Source organism: Protopterus annectens, chromosome 4.part0 (assembly GCF_019279795.1).
Source record: "Protopterus annectens isolate FY-2018-M chromosome 4.part0, PAN1.0, whole genome shotgun sequence".
In the NCBI taxonomy this organism is placed as follows: domain Eukaryota; kingdom Metazoa; phylum Chordata; order Ceratodontiformes; family Protopteridae; genus Protopterus; species Protopterus annectens.
This window is the reverse complement of record NC_056733.1, coordinates 555788305-555803560: the sequence shown is the minus strand read 5'-3', so window position 1 is coordinate 555803560 and position 15256 is coordinate 555788305. Positions and strand designations below refer to the sequence as shown.

General features: G+C 40.7%; 1 protein-coding gene across 2 annotated transcripts in view; it reads left to right on the top strand.

The window, feature by feature from the left end:
* KIAA1671 (KIAA1671 ortholog) overlaps positions 1-15256 on the top strand; it is a 2688721-nt gene that overhangs the window by 2628669 nt on the left and 44796 nt on the right. For both annotated transcript variants that reach the window (XM_044068487.1, XM_044068488.1), the window contains exon 12: positions 349-479. In XM_044068487.1, coding sequence (XP_043924422.1) covers positions 349-479 — 131 coding nt within the window. The remainder of the gene's footprint in view (positions 1-348; positions 480-15256) is intronic.

Genomic DNA, 15256 nt, shown 5'->3' with positions numbered 1-15256 from the left:
GTATAGACAGGCAGTGATATTACAAGGTGCTCTCTCCTTATAGTGCAGTACAGCAGCATCCCACTGAATATACATAATACACATTTAATAAACATTGTACAATTTTTTAATGTAGCGAACATATAGTGAAGGTGTTCATACTGATCTGCAAGAATAGTAGGGCAACATAAGGACAGTTAATTCTATGGAATTTCTGAGTACATTTCCAATCGTTTCACTTGTATTTAGTTATCCATGTTGGAGAGTATTTGTTGATATCAGTATTATATATAATATTCTTTGTTTTGTTCTGCTTTTTCCTTTTACATTTAGCCTGTTTACACACTCATCAATATCCCTCTCTTTCAGCTGCGTAAGCGACCAGAATCCTCTGACAGTGCAACAGACACAACAAGCTCAACGCCTTCAAAGTCTCCTAAAGTTCCTTTACGTCATGGGTCTGTGAGAGTACTGCCACCAGCACCAGGAAAAGGGGATGGGTAAGTACAACAGGTTTAGTACTGTATTATTTTCTTTTTATTTATATCAGCCTTAAAAAAATGGTCTGAAGAAGCGGTTAGTGAAAGCTCTTACCTTGTGCATGTAATTAAAGACTTATAACATATTTTTAACTACAAGACTGGATTATTGCACGTCCATTGGTTGCCTCTCACAGTTTTTTGCTCTTGGATTTAGTATATATTGTTTAAAGATCAGCGGAGAGGTATTTGCTCTGGTGGGTGTGCTCATTTTTACTGCCTAAAGCCCAAGTGCTTAAACCAAAACTAAGAGGCTTAGAAATAACACTTACAATTTAAGCAGGCTGTAAACAAGCAGTAACAAATGCAATCAAAAAGATGCAATTGAACTCTTTAGAGAACAAGCCGCAACAAATAGCAGAAAAAGCAAGATGAAGTAATGGTGCAGGAAGAGGAAACACAAATGCAGTAAAAGAAGTTGAATAAAGTGTTTTTTTTTTTTTGTTAGTAAAGTGGAAAGGAAGAGAGGAACAGAAGAAAATTCAAGGTTAAGGAGCTAAGGGATTTGAGCTTCCCAAATGATTTCTGTATTAGGTAGAATGAGCTAATGAGATGGGACTGGAAGGAGTGTCCCTTATCAAATTTATAGTAGGGGTGGGCAACAGCAAAAGCCACAAACTATATAAAAATTCAACCACAGATCAGCAATTATATAAATGGAGAGACAGAAAAGTAAATAATTCAGTCAAACACATAAATAAAAACAGTGCAGTAAACTAGTGCAGAACTGTTACACAAATAAAAAATAATGCAGTACTGATAAGCAAATACAACCAGTGCAGTGCTGATAAGAAACACTGAACAATTAGATAAAGTGCAAAAAATATACTTGTGTAGCTCTGTAATTCAGATTGTTTAAGAATTACTCTCCATCAGGCACAAACGGCGCTCAGCAAGATAATTTGTTGACAGGTTTACCTAGAGGTAGGGTTTGAGTAGAGACCATTTGACATATTTTAGCAGATTATTTTAGTGTATCAGGATGTAAGTTAGAAAGATTTTGGGTATTTCTGTATTGATTCTTTTTTAGCTGGTGGGTAATTTCTTTATTGGTGAATATAGGGTGATGGTTACTGAGAGAATCAGGTAGAACCCCTGAGATAGTATACTTGATGGGCCAGAGACAATTGTCCAATTAAGGATAGAATTTTTATGATTCCGTTTGTTGAGCTGAGTAGGTGAAGGGATCAGCTGTTTGAACCTCTATAAGTTAAGAGTAGTAGTTGTGGTATTAGATGTCACAGATAACCAGTCAACTTTAGCATTGCCCAAGATGGTTTCAGTAGTAATATTTGTAGTTATCCAGCAAACAAATTCTTCTAATAAGCTAATATTATTACTTGGTAGCATGTAGAGGGCAACTACAGAGCTTCTTATGTTTATTAACATTGAGAAGAGAGAAAAGAAGTCGATATGTTAGTTTTGGGGGACTTTGTTATTATATACAACTGCAACAACTCTCCCTTTTTTGTATAGTCTGTCGCTTCAAATTATATTGTAGCCAGGGGACAGAAAATCTTTTATAATGGGTTTTAGCCATGTTTTGGTAATGACAGTAATATTTAGTAAGTATTGAAGAAACCATGCTTGTAGGTCTTTAACTTTGTTTAGAATACTATGAATGGTAATTGAAGTAAGGAAATGTTTTGTGGGTGTTGTATAGGATTTAGGGACAGAGGATTGTGGAATGGATAAAGCTGAGGGGCCAAGGTTGGGATGGATGTCACCACAAAGAGTAATTTTAGAGAAGAAAGGATTAGGATTAGGATTAGTTTTTTCATAAAGTATATGAATTTATTCCAGGTTATGTCAAAGTGAACTGAATGCTTATATGTTTTGTATTTGAAAAGGTGAATAGGTTGGACATTAAATAACTACAAAAACTGAGCAATGCTGGTATAATAAAAAGCAAAAACAATCCACAGATGGTGTTAGCTGTTTTTTTGTACCAAACAAGCATCTGGTACCTCGGCATATCTCCTTCAAGAATAATTAACATGCACCAACATATTTGTATACCAAGTGAACCATTGGAAACACCTCATCATTATCCAGTTAAATAATTATATACATTTAAATATTAAAGGGACTATTCAAATAAATCCTGCTACACATCAAACATATCAACAATATGAAATTGTCACGATATCATGACATTTATACAGTCATAATATTTGCCTCCAAATTTAGACCCCTAGGGTATAAAGTACCATAGTTTAAAATTCATCTGCTTTCCAAGCTATGTAGCCTGTACTTAAGATCACCACCTCTAATATTATAAGGGCTGGCAAGTACACTAAAAACAAATGTATTATTATTACCCCCATGAAACCTGCAAAAATGTTCTCCCACTCGACTATTATAATTCTGATTTCTGATATCTCCCAAATGTTCTAGAATTCGAACTTTTACTGCCCTCTTAGTTTGACCAATGTACCACTTGGTTGGGTTGCATCCACAACCTATTATATACACAACTCTGCACGAATTGCAAGAAAATCTGTTGTTTTCAAATTTCTTGCCATTAATTAAAGTGCCTGGCAGATTTTTTTACAAACCTTACATCTCCCACAAATATACATGCCAACCTTAATAGATTCATTATTCCAAAGTGGTCTATTAAGCAGTTCCTTCATATTAAGGTATCTCCCATAGGAAAACCTTATTAACCCTGGAAATAAATCACCCACTGTGTGATCTAAACACACAATATGCCATAATTCATGTATCAAACTTCTCATTATGTTAGAAAATTGTGAGTATTTAGATACAAATAATAACTGATTACTACTTACATATTCTTTTCTCCTAATATTGCTTTTCACCAAATAATATCTGGTACACTGCTTCATCCAACAAGATCTTATAATAACCCCTTTGTATCAACCTGTCCCTACTCTGTAAGAGAAAATCCTCCTTACATGCTTCATCAGGCGTTTCTCCTACTGGAAGTGAATTCAATAAATGTGGGGGATGCATAGTTTCTGTGAACAAAAGTTGTTCCTGAATAGTATAGTCGTTCCCTACATAAAATTCAACATCCAAAAATTTTATTTGGATATTGCCCATAACCAAGGTAAACATTAGTCCATGAAAGTTTGTGTTTAATTCAGAAATAAAAATCTTCAAACTCTGATGGCTGGCCCTTACAGACAAAAAAGAGATCATTGGTAAATCTCTTGTAGCATATTACTTTTGTCTTCCGAAGTTTAGTATTATACATGAACAATTTTACAAAAAAGCCCATGTATAACACAACATAACTGGGTCCATACGACACACCCATTGCTGTACCTTTTTTCTGTAAATATATCCTGTTGTTACACTTATAATAGTTGTGAGTTAAACAGAACTCCAATAATCTAATGACAAAAGCTGTCTTTGGGCCTTCACCCATCACATCCTGGACTGCTTCCAGACCATACTTGTGCTGCATCGATGTATATAAAGAACTGACATCTACTGTAGCCCAATAGTAGTCACCCTGCCACTTAATGTTAGAAATAATCTTACATAGGTCCTGGGTATTTTTCACATGAGAAGATATCCTAGATAAATATTCCTTCAACACAGAATCTATGAAAATTGCCATGTTGTACACAAAAGAGTGGATGCCAGAGACAATTGGTCTCCCAGGGGGGGAGGGGGGGGGGGTCAAATTTTTGTGTAGTTTGGGTATGGCATAAAAGTGAGGGTCATAAGGATCCTTAATTATCAATTTTTTTAACATCATCTCCTGATAACAAATTTAACCTTTCGCCTCTTTCCAAAATCTCACTCAACTCACTGTTATATTCATTTACACATTACTGGACAACACTATATAATCTTCTTCTTTGTCCAATAATTCACAAACCATCCCATCGTATTGTTTTCTCGACATAATGACCCAAGTTCCCCCTTTATCGACCTCCTTAAAGACCAAGTCCCTCAAACATGTTCTTAATTTCCTCAATTCGTTAAACTTGGTACTTTACAAAATTACTATAGGCAAATTCAACATTCTTCAGTAACACCTGTTCAAAAAGACTAACAGCTGTTGACTATTTGGGGGGCATAAAGTGACTTTTAACATCTAATAAGGGAACAAGAAATCTAGAATAGTTAGTGTCAAACATATATTGATTTATGTTTTCATGTTCATCATAGCAATTAATCGACATATTCATCAATGAATTGTCTACTTCATTTTCAAATGACTCTACATCCAAAATATCAGGCTTAAACTCCTCATTATTATAAGCAGGTTCGGACATTTTCAAAGTCATATATCAAAACATCTTAGTGTCTCTTGCCTTTTCTTCCATTCTTCCGACCCTTGCGTTGGTTGTCTTTTCAGTGGCAAAATGTTGTTGTTGGCCCCTGAAGAAAAATGAGAGGAACCTGAAGCATTGACATAATCCAAGTTCTCAAAAGAAACACTCTTCTTAGAGAGCGTTTCAACTGAATAAGCCAACGAGGCTATCCTTGAAGGCAATATGCCAAGGTACCAGATGCTTGTTTGGTACGAATAAACAGCTAACACCATCTGTGGATTGTTTTTTGGACATTAAATAAACATGAGAAAATAGATTTGAAAGAGGGTTTAGCCTGAGAATAGGTAGGGTGGCTGGCAGTGTGTTTGAATAAAGTGTAAGAGTAACATGGAAAATAGTAAGGTGACATAAAATGAATGGTAGAGACATGAAGATGCAGAAGGATAACATGGTAGATAGGCCTATGGAGTAGTTAAGAGGAGGTTATAGTTGAATGAAAAGATTTTAAAGGAGAAGGGAGGATGATGAGGAGAAAACCAGATGAGAGTAGAAATGGCTTGCTGGAGATTCCAGAGTAGGGTGGTCCCTTATTATGGAGACAGAGAAGGGTTAAGAGAGTACAGTTAGTTAGAGAAATGTAGAATATGCCGTGGTTTGGTAGGGTGAATTTGTGAATTAAAGGAAGTTTTAGGTGAATGATTAAGTGGGTGATGTGTATAATAAAAGGTTTTGTGTATGTAAGTTTTTCTTCAATATTATGAAAGGAAAAGTAGTATTGGAAGACTTGCTGAGGAGGATGAAATTATTGTACAAGGAGTAAAAGAAGAATAAAAGAAAAGATTGTAAGGCTGGAACAATAGAGAAGAGTAAATTACGTGAGGAGGTAGAGAAGAATAAGTGTGGAGGGAATGTGACATACGATTGTAAAGGGTTTGAATGAAGTCTGTTGGATGATAATATAGTACAGGGGATTGGTGAGGCTAGTAGGAAAGTGATATGTTTAGTATAAATTTAGATAAGGAGGAGTTGAGAGGAATTTAGGGTAGGATAGTGAGCCTAACTGTAGCAAGAGGGAACAGAGTGGGTTAGAACCCCTCACAGATGGGCTATCAGTGATAATGGAGGTAAGGGAATGTTTAAATAGCAGTGTGTTTTGCTAAAATAATGTGAATAACTTATCAGGATAGTGGAGCAGAGAAAGTTTAAAAACAATTGCTCATGGGCAAGAAAGCTGTATGTATTAAAGTAAAATGGCTTTAACAAACCTGAAGTACATTAAAATAAAAAGTGCTCTTTTTTCTTTAAGCATTTTCACTGGCTGCAAGTGTAGTGGTATAGATAGTTTTAGCAGATTACTTAGCGGCAGTCTTGTATACTGTCTGAACTGAAAAATATTTTTTTTAGGCTGCAAATCCACTTAGCAGAACAGAGATCATTTTGTAAAATAAAACGAAACAAAAGCCACTTGGATGGGGTACACTTTAATAATAAAAATGAAAACCACATACATAAAAAAGATAAATGCTTTTGCAACGCACTATTAAGGGACATTGCTGATTTTCATTAAGGGAGAATTTTCTCATGGCTGAGAACTGAAAAGACCGGGCAGAGTGATGCTCATACAGTAGGGGAAATCGGCAAGGGACTTTTTTCAGCATCAACTGCTATGAGAATTGTTTCAAATAAAGACAACAGTATTTATATTACTGATGGGTCTGCTCCACATATGCAGAGCTTTGGTTTACAGTCTGATAATATAGGATCCAAGCAAAAGATGAATGGTGATGTTGGCTCTGTTGATTATGTATTTCATTTGGAGTGCTTCTGAAACTTTGAATTTCCCTGGTTCAGCGGTAGGAGGTAATGTGTACGTCCAATCAGCCTTTTTTATGTTTACTTCTGCCAGTGCTGGTGCAAGTAAATATGGAGAAACAGGAAGTGAGAAGATTGAGGAGCAGGAACAGGTTTGGACAAAAGAAACTACAACTATTGGGACAGTTAGAGCTGGGACCTACTGTTCCAAGAACTTAAATGTTATGTTGTCCTATCTCACCTTCATTCTTGCTGGTTGGGGTTCGGAACCAAGTATCGGTTCCGACTTGGCTGCATACTAAAGCTCGAGAGCTTTCACTGGCTTGAGGCTACAACCTATCCCAAGATGCCCAGCAGCTGCTCCCCAGATCTCATTTGCCGCTTGCACCTTCGGGATTGCACTTCGCTGGCTTATATTTATGACATTATTGCTTAAAAAATAGTAGTAGAATATCTTTTTCTATCTCTATAGCTAGTGTGTCCCTTGTTTTCTGAGGAAAAGTCCTTCCGTTCTTGTTTGCTGACTTTAAGTTGGCCATCGTTTTTATAGGCTTCTGTCTAGCGCTGCCCTTCTGAGGAATCCGTTTAAGTTAGAAGATTCCCTTCTTCCTTTTCCTAGCCCGTTTTTGTTAGAGGGTTCCTCCCTTTTTCTTTCTTCGCCGTTTAAGTTAGAGGCATCTCCTCAGGTTAGGGGAGTGCGTCGTTTAAGTCAGAGACCCTCCTCTAACTTTTCCAGCTTCCTTTTTTTCCCTAAAAAATAAAAGTAAAAAAGAAACAGTTTGTTGTTTCTACTTTGATTAGTCATATTAGGTTCATAGGTAGGTACTAGGCTATCGGCCCAAGGGCCTAAGTAAGCCTAGCCAACAAGGTTCCCTGTCTTACGCCACCTAAGAAAGTTGTATTCCTGTGCCCCTGTCGAACAGAGCCACAGAAGTGCTCCTCGGGGTGTATTTCCTATTTCCCATCCACTCATCAAGATTTTTCTTGAAGAGTGCTAATGAGGAACTTTGCTTGACATAGATGGGTAGTTTGTTCCAGAGTATGGGAAGTTTCTGGGACAGGAATCTATCCCTCCAGCATGTCCTGTTTATTGTGGTGACAAGGTTTACTTCACTAGAGCGTGTAGCTCAGAGGGATTGGGATTTCTTTAGGTGTGGCATGTCCAACATCTCTGGGTTTGACATAGCTTTATATTTTAGGCAGAAATCACCTCAGAGTAGGCAATAATCTACAGAGTAAAGCTGGAGTTTTTTGAGATGGTCAGTGTAGAGCATCTGTTTGAGGCCAGTAATCCTCTTTGTGAGGTACTTCTGTGGCCTTTCCAGCTGCTGCAGATGTCTTGTCAGGTACATTCCAAAAGGGGCATTGTACTCTATAATGGGTCTGAGTGCCGAGTAGAGGGGAACAATGACCTCTTTTTTTCCTTGATGAGAACCCTTTTGTGATGAGGTGTGCCATGTAGAAGGATTTCCTGACTACTGTGGTGATGTGATTATCAAAGGAGAGACTACTGTCCACCTGGGTCCCAAGGTTTCTTATCACACATTCGGCGTTAAGTAGACTGCTGCCTATGTGGTAGTTCATGGGTACAGAGTTTTTACCAAATGGGTTGACAATGTACTTTTTGGCATTGAGCTTAAGGCCATGGCTCTGACACCAGGCATCTGTCTCAGTGAGGCCCTTCTGTAGGATGTCCACATCATTTGGGGACTCAGCTATGGCTCCTAGTTTGCAGTCATCTGCGAACTTCGTTAGCCAAAGGCCTTCTGTGTTAGCCTGTACTTCAGAGAAGTAGATACCAAACAGGAGAGGTCCCAGGACTGAACCCTGTGGTACTCCACTTAAGTCTGCAACTTTTACAGTGTGGGTTCTGTCAGTGAGCCAGTTGGCAACCCATCTTGTGACGTAGGGATTTATACCTAGTTTAGTAAGTTTAGCTATAATTCCGTAATGGGGGATGGTGTTGAAAGTCTTGGCGAGGTCAAGATAGGCTGTGTGAATCACCTTACCCTCGTCTGCAGCTTTGATGACTGCCTGAAAGAAGTCGATCAGGTTCAGGAGGTATGATCTGCCATTCACAAACCCAAACTGGGTGGGGTCCAGAGTTTGGAGGTTACCAATGTCTTTGTTTATGTGTTCCATGATGATATGTACCATGGCCTTACAGACCAGGCTCATCAGGCTAATAGGGCGATAGTTCCCGGGATCAGTGGTTGCTCCCCCTTTGTGGAGTGGGATAACTGTTGCTGTGCACCATTCAGTGGGCACAAAGCCTGACGTGAGGCTATGATTGAACATGGTGCTTAGGTGGGGAGTCAGTTAATTCTGGAGTTCATGTAAAACGCAGCCTGGGATGTTGTCCGGTCCCATGGGTGCTGTGTTTTTGGCTTTAGAGAGTGCAGCTTTTACCTGCATAGGTGTGACTACAGGGACTCTGCATTCTTCCTGTATAGATATGGGCCCTTTAGTGGGTGAGAGGGGGGCAAAGTTAGCACTGAACCTATCTGCCAGGATGTTGGCAATATCAGTTGGTTCAGTAATTTTCGTGCCGTTGTGCTGTAACTCAGAGCAGATCTGGGTGTTGCCATTGATATTCTTGACATAGCTATAGAATGCTTTGTGGTTGTCCCTAGAATCAGTGGTGATTTTGTTTTCATAGCTAGCTTTGGAGGATCTTATAAGGGATTTCAGCTTCATACTGAGGCTGACCAGGGAGCTCCTCCACTCATGGGATTTTACTCTCTTTTGCAACAGTTTCTTCCTTCTGTTGTAGAGTTTGTTTATGGCAGGGGACCACTAAATTGGCTTCCTTTTTTTTGGAGGATAGCATCTTAGTTCTGTTTGGGATGGCACGATCCATGCACTCGTGTAAGTGCTTATAGAGTGCATTTGTGTAGGATTCAGCAGTCGTAACTGTATTGTCCATCTGCATGGGTGTCATGAAGTTCGCCACTTCTGTCTTAAGAAGCATGAAGTTGGCTTTGGAGAAATGTTTTACTATGGTTTCCTTAATGGGGAGTGGGGGCAGGATGTGGATATCTAGGGTGATTAGATTATGGTTGGATATGACCATAAAGAGTTGACTTCAGGTGTGGAACACCAGTCACTCATGTTGGTAATGACTAGGTCTAGGATATTGTTGCCCCTGGTGGGGGTGTGGATAAGTTGATCCAGGGCATTGGAATTTATGAATTCCAAAAAGCGTTGAGCAAAGGAGTTGGTACATGAGTAGTTTTCCCAGTTAATGGTGGAGTAGTTGAAATTGCCCATTATTAGGGTGTTTGGTTGAACCCTAATATTTTCCAGTATATCAAGAAAAGAGACTTGGGAATCCTGGGGTATGGTGGGGGATCTGTAGCAAACTACAATTTGGACTGCAGTATGGCCAGAGTTAATTGCACTTGGATAACCTTGGATGCATTATGCTGAGCAACTAGCCTGGAGGTGTGGATATCCTTAATGAATATGGACACAGCTCCGCCTTTGGTGTTCCGGTCCAGGTTAAGTGGCCGAAAAGTGTGGGATGAGTTATAGCCTGGTAATGCAGGGGTACTTTCTAGAGCCTTGAACCAGGTCTCAGTCACTGCACAGATATCGATATTTTCTATTTTAAGGAGTGCCTCGAGGGAGTGCATTTTGAGATTTATTTATTTTTTGTAGGCTAGTGTAGTTCTTTGCCTTTCAGTGAGATTTAACTGACCTGGTGTCTTGCACTGCTAATTGTATCCTTACACTGTTAGTCACTGTTTGTGTAGGATAGTATAATTCTTCGTACTTGAGTGTGATTTAACTGACTAGTACATTTCTCTACCGATTGTTTTTAAAGTGTCAGAGTCAGGATGTCTAAGGAGACCAAGCAGTCTGGTTTCAAGAAATGTGACTCGTGTACACAAAAAATGTCACTTACTGATGATCACACTAGTTGTGTGCACTGCTTAGGTGCAGTCTACCTGCAGGACTCCTGTTCTATTTGCCATGGGTTTAGCTCAATGGTCCTGCAGGAGCAGGAAAATAAGCTTATTCTAAGGGGCTTGCTAAAGGGGTCTTTTGACTAAGCTGTTGAAGGGACTTAGGCCTCCAAACATTTGGACAAATCACCCAAAACTACTTTGGCTCCAGCCTCTGAGCCATCTAAGAGACTTGAGAAATTGAGTTCTTCGGAGCCAAAATCCATCAGTTCCAAAAAGGAAAAAGCTACGTCAGTTCCACTGGTAGTTTCAGAACCATCGAGCAGTCAAAAAAGGAGCTGGTCACTGTCCCTGGAACTGATTCGTTTGGTGCCACAGTCTCCTTTACTACAGTCAGTGGCAGGTAGCCACAAATCTTCCCATTCCTCTCAGTCAAACAGGAGCCTTTCAGATGATTATGTGGAGCGGGTGGTTAGAAGGTTGCTTCATACACCGGCCTTGGCAAAAATTCTCTCCAGTCCAGCCCAGACAGTCGTGGAGCCAACCCCAATATCCTCTATACTTTCGGTTCCTCCTCCGACTCAGTCGAGTTCGGAGCCAGAGTGCCTGGAAGTCTTAGTGGTTGAACCCTCAGACCCAAAATCCATTCCCGGAGTTGCTGTGCCAATCTCCGCTCTGACCACTTCCATATTGTCATCCCTGGAGGGGTCTGGGGGCTGAGTCTCCCTCGTCAATTCCGGGGTGGAGAGTCGAACCAGACGCTTGTCGAATCCAACTCTCCCACTCTGGGCTTCAGCGCAGGTGAGTTCGGCTCCCACATTGGCCTCAGAGCCATTCTCCTTGGCACGGGGGAGATCTCCCGGTTCCTCAGAGTGGGAGGCTCTCTTGGATCAGGATTGTGGTGCCTTCGAGGTGATAAGGAGCATGCTTTCCTCTGAGACTGCTCCACCCTCAGCTCTAGCTACCCCCCCCCCAAAGGGCCAGTGTCAACCTCTACACTATCCCTCTAGCCCCAGCATAGAGAACCAATGCCCTGGGACACCCCAATGGGCGAAACCCTCTCTTCTGAATCCTCCCCAGAACATCCACCTGAGGAGGTCCCTCAGAAGAGAATGTATAAGAGGAAACGCATAGACTCCCCTGAGTCTGTCACATTGGATACCGGTCACCTTTTGAAGATGTCTCCTTTTCAGACATCCTTGAGATCCTGAAACAGAAAGGTGGCTGGAAAACCCTCTCCCCTTCTGAAGATGAGTCGGTATACCTGGAGGTATTTGGTTCTCAACCCTCCACCGCGTGGGTGTCTCAGCCTTTCGACCAGCTCCTGGGTGTAGTCACTCGGGAAGTGTGGAGCTCTCCAGAGTTGGTGGAGCCTGTTCCGAGGAGGCCATACAAATTTATTACAGCCCCAGAAGACGGACAGTTTTTGACCAAAGGTGTCCCAGTAAATGCTATGATGGTGGTGGCAGCCACCAAGAAAGAATTAGCTGAAACTTTTGCATCAGTCATCCGCCGAATAAAGAGTCTTGAACGATGGACAGATACGCGAAGCGTATGTTCTCGTCAGTGGCCTTTACCCTTCGGTCGCTGAATTACTTATCCCATTTTACTCATCTTCAGAGGGATCTCCTCAAGGAGCAAGGAGATACCCTACAAGGTGCTACAGCTCAGGGAGCATCTGACAAAATAAACTCTCAGCTTGTGACCTTAACCTCTATTACTAACTCCGACATGCGCCTCATTTCTTATGTGGCCAGTGGAGCGAACAGAGCAGCAGGTACAGGAATAGCTCTGAGGAGATATTCCTGGATGCATCTTTGTGAGTTTGCTGAACCCTTTAAGTCTTCATTTATTGATGCCACATTTGATGGATCATCTTTGTCCAGGCCCAAAGTGAAAGAGACTCTCACCAGGAGTGAGCAGGACTAGAAGACTCTGTCTGCCGTGGGAGCATTTTTTCCTCCCCTACTAGGCCTTATCCCAAAGGTCAGAAAGGTGGGAAAATGTGGTTCCGGAAATCTAAAGGAGCCTCACCAGACACTAGTGGTGAATTTTTCCCTAGGGTCAGAGGGGGAACTAGAAGATGCCATCTTTGTGGCAGAGGGGGGGTCCACAGAACCAGGATGATGGAGATATGTTCTCATGTCGACCCTTCCAGCGCTTCTGAAAGGAGGCCTATCTGTCCACCTCTGGAGGCAGTCAGGTGAAGATTATCACTGTACCCAAAAGCCTGGCTTGACTTGACTCAAGACAAGTGGGTACAGTCCATCATATCCAGGGGATACTACATTCCTTTCTTCGTCCACCCCTTCCATCGAAGTCTATCCCAGACATACCACCTGGTCAAAGGGATCAGGCAACCCTAGAAATTCACAGGTTGCTAGAAAAAGAGGCAACCAAGAAGTCCCCAGACCAGATTGGATCCAGAATTTACTCAAGGCTATTTTTAATTCCAAAAAAGACAGGGGATTGGAGACCAATTTTGGATCTCAGCAGACTGAACAAGTTGGAAAAGAAAACAAAGTTCCAAATGGTAACATTGCAGTCTATACTCCCTTTTTTCTGTTTCAGGACTGAGAGCTCTGTCTATCCATCCTCCCTATCTGATTTTCCACAAAGACAGAGTTTCCCTCAGAACAAATCCTTCCTTTCTGCCAAAGTCTGCTCTGAGGCCAATTTGAATCAGTCTATCGAGTTACCTGTGTTTTTTCCAAATCATAGCAACAAGGCAGAATACAAGCTTCACCAATTGGATGTACATAGACAGCTACGCTTTTGCTTGCATAGGACCAAAGAATTTAGGAAATCTGACCAACTGTTTGTTTCATTCTCAGAAAATAGGAAAGGTACTCCAGTTGGGAGGGTGGCCTAATGGTTACAGTGTTTGCCTTACAAACACAAGGTGCAGGGTTTGAGTCTCACTAGGGAAAATTGGCTAAGCTTAAAATGGCTCGCAAGGGCAGTTAGCTTAGTACTAACCTATGAACCAGTTTCAAAAGTCACCTTATCTAAATGGCTTATAGATACCATCACTTATGTCTACAACTCTCAAAATAAACAGCTGCCTGGATAGACTTAAAGGGCATTCAACTAGAGCTATGTCCACTTCCAATGCTTTTCAAGCTAGACTCCCCTTGGATTCAATTTGTGCTGCTGCTACATGGGTCAACCCTCATACCTTTTTCACTCATTACAAATTATATGTGGCCTCCCGGAACAGGGCATCATTTGGTTCCACTGTTCTGAAGAGCTTATTCCCTTGAGCCATCTGAGAAAGAAGGTGCTGGGGACGCTGTCCCAACCAGCAAGAATGAAGGCGAGATAGGACAACATAACATAAAGAAGTTATGTACTCACCATAACGTTTCATGTTTGTTGTCCATGATCTCGCCTTCATTCTTGCATCCCACCCTTCCTTCCCCCTTACTGGAGGATAGAGAGAAAACTACAAAATTGGCTATTAATTGGTCTGATTCCCTTCATGCCTTTTCAATTTTGGGCAGTGCACCTGTTACAGTTATGCTATGGGTTAGCATAGCCTAGTAATTAGTTTTTCAAACGAGATCTGGGGAACAGCCACTAGGCATCTTGGGATAGGTTGTAGCCTCAAGCCAGTGAAAGCTCTTGAGCTTTAGTATGCGGCCGAGTCAGAACAGATGCTCGGTTCCAAACCCCAACCAGCAAGAATGAAGGCGAGATCATGGACAACAAACATGGAATGTTATGGTGAGTGCATAACTTCTTTTTATTAACATTTCCTCTGTTGAACTTACTGAGCTGGAATGTGAAGTACTTCACTTAGGCTTATCATTTATACCTGCTAGACAGTCCAGCGTGCATGACATATTGTTAGATTTGAAATTTTTTATTCGTAACATTTCATTTAGATTAATGTTTGGTAACAATGATGCTTTATCTGCTAAGCTTAGAAAACTGTATCAGTTTGTACCTAACAACCCTCCATTGGTTGAAGTTTTTTATCGATTGTCAGGATGATATTTATGAGCTTTTTAGTAAGAATCATAGAGGTTCATTTTTTAACCTGAGCAGGTTACAATATAAGACTTTAAATGAATTGAGAGGATGAACTGACATGTATTCGTCCAGCCGATAAAGGGGGGGGGGTTGTTGTTTTGAACACTACTGATTATGTTACAAGTATGCTGGCAGTGTTGAATGATTCTACAATGTATACTGAGTGTGCAAAGCTGGATGTATGTAAGTTGATTGATAGAGTAAATAACTATTTACATGGTTTGTTAATGGAAGGCGCTATTAGTAAGGAAGTGCTTGAATACTTTTTGGCTGAGTACCCCCTGATTCCTGGTTCATAAGGATTTATATAACCTACCCATCTGACCAGTAGTTTCTGTGAGAAGGTGGGTGACAAACTTTATCAATCAGCTTCAGCCTATAACTGAGGGTGTAGACACAATTTTGAAGGATACTAAACATTTTTCTCAAGAGATTGGCATATTGGTCAAAGGATAATGTTGTTGAAGAATATCTTCTAGTAACCATGGATGTGGTTTCTCTATTTACTGTGATTCCCAATGATACTGGGATAGATTATGTCAGACAGTTTTTGAGTAGATGGTCAGATTACTCAGTGGATAGGGTTAATTTGATTTATTTTTATTGGAGTTAATTGTAAGTAATAATGCTTTTACTTTTGTTGATAGATATTTATTTCAGAATGTGGGTGTTGTGATGAGCCCTGTGTGCACCAGTAGTTACACAAACGTGGTGATCACCCACTGGG